At 44.0% G+C, this 7293-nt stretch overlaps 1 protein-coding gene across 1 annotated transcript; it reads left to right on the top strand.

Annotated features, from left to right (window-relative positions):
- Window positions 1-779: 779 nt before the first annotated feature.
- LOC4332788 (sucrose synthase 4-like) lies at window positions 780-6971 on the top strand. The gene is made up of 15 exons (NM_001402153.1): window positions 780-930; window positions 1050-1176; window positions 1298-1449; window positions 1991-2183; window positions 2276-2394; window positions 2821-3037; window positions 3194-3289; window positions 3499-3672; window positions 4117-4233; window positions 4310-4476; window positions 4656-4880; window positions 5156-5477; window positions 5571-5815; window positions 5911-6049; window positions 6651-6971. Exons 1-15 carry the CDS (start codon window positions 833-835, stop codon window positions 6687-6689), a joined length of 2430 nt encoding a protein of 809 aa, NP_001389082.1. The 5' UTR covers window positions 780-832; the 3' UTR covers window positions 6690-6971.
- The last annotated feature ends 322 nt before the right edge of the window (window positions 6972-7293 follow it).

Genomic DNA, 7293 nt, shown 5'->3' with positions numbered 1-7293 from the left:
CTTGCCAGGCTATGTCTTCGTATAAGTTTTTCTAAAATCAAATAATATCATATTTAAGTTTACAATGATTAATAATACTTAATTAATTACCACGTTATGTTTTACGGGCGGCTAAAAATCTCAGATAACCAAACGGTTTCGAACGAAGCCCGATTGTAGATGACGTATCGACGCCCGAGCCGTTACGGCCGCAGGCCACGCAGTACATGCGTACGTCCGACACTTGTAGGTTTAGGTGACAGGAGGCCCTTGGGCACGCGCGTCGCCTTCCTCTGTACGTAGCCTACGCCAACCACGGTCCGAGTAAAACCACGACACGGCGCCACACCGTCGCACGCAGCCATTACCGGCTAGCGGCCACGTGGCGCGAGCGATGAGAAACATCTCGTCCTCCCGGCTGGCCTCCTCTCCCTCCCTCCACGTTCTCGTCAAAGCAGCTTTTCTGTTCCAATGAACCGATGAACTATCTGGTCGCTTCGACGTTTGGCTTTCAGTTCAGGCACAAAAGTTTCTTTCCCGGGTGGGGTCCACAAGTCGGACACGTTGAGGCCTCCACGTGGGCCATGTTTGACGGGGGAGTCCCTCCCTCAAAGCCACTGACATCGAGGCCCCACGTGTCAGTGACCCAGTTCTTTCGAGGCGTCACGCAACCGTCACTGCCCCATGACAGACTGAAATGTGGGGCCCACGGGTCAGTGGAACCGCCTCCTCCCCAACGCGTCCACGGGACGGTACACCGCGGCTCGGTGTATAAAGTCGGGAACCGCATCTACTCGCTCGCAGTCTCGCCCACCGCCACCGCCACTGCACTCCGGTCGCCGGAGCAGCCGCCATGTCGGGCCCCAAGCTCGACCGCACCCCGAGCATCCGCGACCGCGTCGAGGACACCCTCCACGCCCACCGCAACGAGCTCGTCGCCCTCCTCTCCAAGTGAGCGCCCGCCGCCCGCCAGCAACCGATCGCCGAGCCGCGCCGCGCGGCACAGATTTTACTTGCTCGCTGACGAGTTCTTCTCCGGGTGGGTGGCGTGCGTGCGTGCGTGGCGGCAGGTACGTGAGCCAGGGGAAGGGGATCCTGCAGCCGCACCACATCCTCGACGCGCTCGACGAGGTCCAGAGCTCCGGCGGCCGCGCCCTCGTCGAGGGCCCCTTCCTCGACGTCCTCCGCTCCGCCCAGGTGCGCCGTGCGCGGGGAAGCACTCGAAACGCTGGGGCCGCGGCGGCGGCGGCGGCGGCTTTTTTTTTTTGGTGGGGCTAATCCTGAGTAATCTCGTGCCGTTTCGCGTGGTTTTTCGCAGGAGGCGATCGTGCTGCCGCCGTTCGTGGCGATCGCGGTGCGGCCGCGGCCAGGGGTGTGGGAGTACGTCCGCGTGAACGTGCACGAGCTCAGCGTCGAGCAGCTCACCGTGTCGGAGTACCTCCGCTTCAAGGAGGAGCTCGTCGACGGCCAGTATGCGCTCCTCCCCTGCTCCTGCACTCTGCTTTCGTTTTTCGTTGCTTTCGTTTTTCGTGGGAATTTTGGTGGTTGGGTTCAGGACGTTATCCTGTTTAGGGGTTTAGGCTCTAGTGGCTGTGCCGGGTTTGGGTTCTCCGCATCCCATGACTGTTTGCTCGATTCGCTGTCGTTGCAAAAGGTGAATATTAGTGGGATGGTTGATTGGTTGTGTGCGGGTAATTGCCTAATTGGTAAGCGATGTTGATGTGTTGTTTTGGATCGGTAAAATTTGTTTGAGTGAGATATTGATAATAGTTTGTTTCAGTCAAAATTCACAACCTTCGTGACTGTGTTATTACGTTGGTTTATATATTTGCAACTGGGTGCTCCAGGTTAGTAATCTAGGAGTACTAATAATGTAGTAGATCTCAAAGTTAGAGCTGCACTTTGGTATATAGACTTACGGGTTTCTGCTGGCAGAATGATTGAATTTCTGTTTGTGACCCTATCTGGGTTCTCTTTTCACCAAACTCTTAACCTGGATTAAGTATGTCAGGTACAACGATCCGTACATACTTGAGCTTGATTTTGAGCCATTCAATGCCTCGGTTCCACGCCCAAATCGGTCATCATCAATTGGAAATGGCGTGCAGTTTCTCAACAGGCACTTGTCTTCGATCATGTTCCGGAACAAGGATTGCCTGGAGCCCCTACTTGATTTCCTTCGTGGGCATCGGCATAAGGGTCATGTGAGTTTTGTAACTGTTGTGGAAATTTTAACTGATTCTTTTCTTTTGTAATTTGTTGTGTTTGATCTTAATTTGGGAATGCTGTCACGTAGGTCATGATGCTAAATGACAGGATACAGAGTCTGGGAAGACTTCAGTCTGTGCTGACAAAAGCTGAGGAGCACTTGTCGAAACTCCCAGCTGACACACCATACTCACAGTTCGCATATAAGTAAGTGACTAAGTGTAGCCCATCACATTAAGGCTTGAGTTTCTGCATAGTTTCTATATTGATAGGGGGATGCACTTACAGACTTTTCAATTTCAGATGCACTTTGAGCTATTCTAAAAAATGTAAAACACCTCTCTAGAAATGGTAGTCTCTACGAAATTAAAGTACCGGGCTGTTGGCAAGTATAAACTCAGGTTGAACTTATTGGCCATATGTTGACCGATATGCTTTTGACATGTCCTGCAATACGAAATCACTGAAAAATGCTTCCCAATATACACTGTATCTATCATATATTGTTCACAGATATTATCTAAAAAAAATATATTGTTCACAGATTTGTTATAAAGTGCGTATTTGATAGTGCAAATCACATTCTGGAAGAATCGCTTTACACATGGCTATATTTTTACCTATAACATTCAGGTTTCAAGAATGGGGATTGGAGAAGGGTTGGGGCGACACAGCTGGATATGTCTTGGAGATGATACATCTCCTTCTGGATGTGCTTCAAGCGCCTGATCCATCTACTCTTGAGACGTTCTTGGGAAGGATCCCCATGATCTTTAATGTCGTCGTAGTGTCTCCTCATGGATATTTTGGCCAAGCCAATGTGTTGGGCTTACCAGATACTGGAGGGCAGGTACCAGTTGATGACAAAACACCAAGATTTTTTTGCTTATCAGGACACAGTCAATGATCTTTAGCTTATCATGGCTATAAAGTGCCTCCCTCTCACCATTTATTGCCTTTAATCTTTTGAAGCCTCATGCTGTTGTTTTCCTATGCATTTGTCCAGATTGTCTATATACTGGACCAAGTCCGTGCATTGGAGAATGAGATGGTTCTTAGGTTAAAGAAACAAGGCCTTGATTTTACCCCTAAAATTCTTATTGTAAGTGCATGTCTATTTCCTTCCTCAAATGTGGCATCTGTTAAGTGTGATGTTCTATTCTATCAGTAGTTCGGTACATGCTCCAGTTACCTTGTTTTATGGAACATTACTATTTTTTGCATGCTCCTGCACATGGTGAACTTGATTTATCGTTGTGATTCTTTCACGTGAAAAAGAAGATCATCTAAGCATTTTTTTATGTCGTTGAGGTTACTCGGCTGATACCAGAAGCAAAAGGGACATCATGCAATCAGCGTCTTGAGAGAATAAGTGGGACACAACATACTTACATATTACGAGTGCCATTCAGAAATGAAAATGGGATACTCAGGAAATGGATATCAAGATTTGATGTATGGCCCTACCTGGAGAAATTTGCAGAGGTGAATATGCATCCCTTTTTTACTTGTAGAGATTCCTCAGATGGCCCTGAACTGGTTTTCTTCCTCTGCTACTGATAATTGAAGGATTACATTTATCAAGAACATTGAAAAATAATCAAATTCTGTTTGTTCCATTATGCACTACAACTGTCATTTTTTGTTTAAGGAACTTGAGATAAAAGGACTAAATCCAAGATGAAGAGGGTAAATCACTTATGTAGAACAGTAACAAAACAAAATTCAATTCAGTATATGAGAACTTTCGAGGGTGTGTTTTTGCATTTGATTTGTAGTATAAAGAGCTTTGGTGACCTTTCCTAGTTAGAACCCCGATTCTGTATATGGCACTTCCTCCTCTGGGTGTGAACTTTGGAGTACTGTTCTCCTCAACTGAAACTTCAATTCTATATTTGAGCACTATAGTAATGCGTTCTTGCTTTACAGGATGCTGCTGGTGAGATTGCTGCAGAACTACAAGGTACTCCAGACTTCATAATTGGAAACTACAGTGACGGTAATCTTGTTGCATCATTGCTATCTTACAAGATGGGAATTACCCAGGTAAGTCCTTGTTAACTACTATTAAAAGTTCCCACCACCTTTTTGGTTGCTGATTATGCCGGTAAATTGATTGCAGTGCAATATTGCTCATGCTTTGGAAAAGACTAAATATCCAGACTCAGACATATACTGGACGAAGTACGATGAGAAGTACCATTTCTCCTGTCAGTTCACAGCTGATATAATCGCCATGAACAATGCTGATTTTATAATCACCAGCACATACCAGGAAATTGCTGGCAGGTTTTATTCTCTTCTGCCTTGTTGGCTGTTAAAGTTTTTTTTTCATCACGTTTCATTATTCGATTATTGATTTGTTCACGCATAGTAGCATGTGAAATCTGGCGCACATGCCTAGTAGTTATTCATGGCTATTCTTAGGGTATCCTGATTCTGATTCTTAATTTTGTCCTTTTCTTCAGCAAAAACACAGTTGGACAGTATGAGAGCCATACTGCATTTACTCTTCCTGGTCTGTATCGTATTGTCCATGGGATTGATGTTTTTGACCCAAAGTTCAACATAGTCTCTCCAGGAGCAGACATGTCTATATACTTTCCGTACACTGAAAAGGCCAAGCGGCTCACTTCGCTTCATGGTTCACTTGAAAACTTGATTTCTGACCCAGAGCAAAATGACGAACATATGTGAGTAATTTCTGTTATCTTACTTCTTTTTGCGGCACTTTAAGGTTGAGTTTTATGTCCTTTGGTCTCTTCTCATTGCTTGATGACAGGGTTACTTGCTGTGTCTTTTTCTAGATTTTATATATTTACCAGGTTATCATGAATGGGTGATACTAGAATGTACACAATTAGACACATATTTTAGAGATACTAACAGGATGTGTGGAAAAGTAGATAGTTGTGGCATGTAACATGTGACTCTCGTTGTTTCTAATGATGATAACTACTTTTTGTAGTGGACACCTGGATGACAGATCAAAACCCATTCTCTTTTCCATGGCAAGACTTGACCGAGTTAAGAACATAACAGGGTTGGTTGAAGCTTATGCTAAAAACGCTAGGCTGAGGGAGCTGGTAAACCTTGTCGTGGTTGCTGGCTATAACGATGTCAAGAAATCCAAGGACAGAGAAGAAATCGCAGAGATTGAGAAGATGCATGAACTTATTAAGACCTATAACTTGTTTGGGCAGTTCCGTTGGATCTCGGCTCAGACGAACAGGGCTCGCAATGGTGAGCTCTATCGCTACATAGCTGATACTCATGGTGCCTTCGTGCAGGTATAGTCATCAGTTTAACTTACATGTTATATCCGAACATATGGAATGGGTGGTACATGTCACCTACATATTGACTTGCCTTACCAATTACAGCCAGCTTTCTACGAAGCATTCGGTCTCACTGTTGTGGAGGCCATGACATGTGGACTCCCTACTTTTGCAACAGTCCATGGTGGACCTGCCGAGATTATAGAGCACGGGATCTCAGGGTTCCACATAGATCCTTATCATCCGGATCAAGCTGCAAATCTGATAGCTGACTTCTTCGAACAATGTAAACAAGACCCCAACCATTGGGTTGAAGTTTCTAATAGAGGCCTACAACGTATATATGAGAAGTCAGTACTGCCAATCCTGCGAGTCCTGTTTTTAACACAGGTGTTTTTCATGCCTCTTGTGTAGTATTTCTATTTACTGACCTTGATGTTTATAGATATACATGGAAGATCTACTCTGAGAGGTTGATGACATTGGCTGGGGTTTATGGCTTCTGGAAGTATGTCTCGAAGCTTGAGAGGCGGGAGACCAGGCGCTATCTTGAGATGTTCTACATATTGAAGTTCCGTGAACTGGTATGCAAAAAGTTCTGCCCTCTTAGGACCCCTTTGAATCAAAGGATTTATGTAGGAATTTTATAGGATTCAAATACTATAGGAAATTTTCCTATTTGGCCCTTTGATTCAAAGGATTGAAGCTTTCCAAATCCTATGAAATTCCTATGGAATGGCACATTGCATGTGGAGGAAATTTAGCAAGAGCTCCAACCTCTTGGAAAATTTCCTTTGAGTCTATCTCTCTTATCCGATTCCTGCGTTTTTCCTGCGCTCCAATCAAACGATCATTCCTTTTCCTGTGTTTTGCAATCCTCTGTTTTACACTTCAATTCCTATCAGAATACTGTGTTTTTCCTATTCCTCCGTTTTTTCTACCCTGCGATTCAAATAGGCCCATAGTACACACCGAAATACTGTAGTTATCAAAAGCACGGCCAATACATGCCATTTGCTCCGATTAGATTGACATAGTAGTATAGGAGTACTAATCCAACTAAGGTATATATATATATATTTTCCCCTGGAGAGAATAGAAGGAGCAATGCTTTCTGATCTGAAAGAGGATAGTTTATACGAGTTTCATTTTGATTGGCTAATAAATATTTTTCCTTTTGTGCAGGCGAAGACTGTACCTCTTGCAGTAGATGAGGCACACTGACTGTAGGTCCTCGACGTGATGAGATCTGAGGGAAATCTTCCTGCTGTCAGTGGGAATGGTATAGGCAATAATGTGCAGCAGATGGCCGCTTGGCCGATAATAAAATGGAATGTAACTTGTGTGTTCAGCAAGTGACGAACTTGGGAGTTGGGACTCTGTAAAACTAGATTTGTCAAACATCTTGTCTATGTACATTAAAATAGTTTGATACTCAGTGCTTCATTGCCATTGTGTTAATTTGATAATCTGTTACCTTGTACTATTAAGCTAACTGTTTTCCCAGATAGTCTTAGCTTGCCCGATAGTCTTAGCTTGCCCATAGAAACCATCACTTCCCGCTTGTGAATTTTCTCTTCACTGCATAATACTCCCTCCGTTTTGAAATGTTTGACGCTGTTGACTTTTTAAGTACATGTTTGACCGTTCGTCTTATTTAAAAATTTAAGTAATTATTAATTCTTTTTCTATCATTTGATTCATTGTTAAATATAGTTTTATGTAGGCATATAATTTTACATATTTCACAAAAGTTTTTAAATAAGACGAACGGTCAAACATGTGCTAAAAAGTCAACGGTGTTAGACATTTCGAAACAGAGGGAGTA

This window comes from Oryza sativa, chromosome 3 (assembly GCF_034140825.1).
Source record: "Oryza sativa Japonica Group chromosome 3, ASM3414082v1".
In the NCBI taxonomy this organism is placed as follows: domain Eukaryota; kingdom Viridiplantae; phylum Streptophyta; class Magnoliopsida; order Poales; family Poaceae; genus Oryza; species Oryza sativa.
The sequence above is the reverse complement of the archived record's forward strand: the minus strand, read 5'-3'. Positions and strand labels throughout refer to the sequence as shown.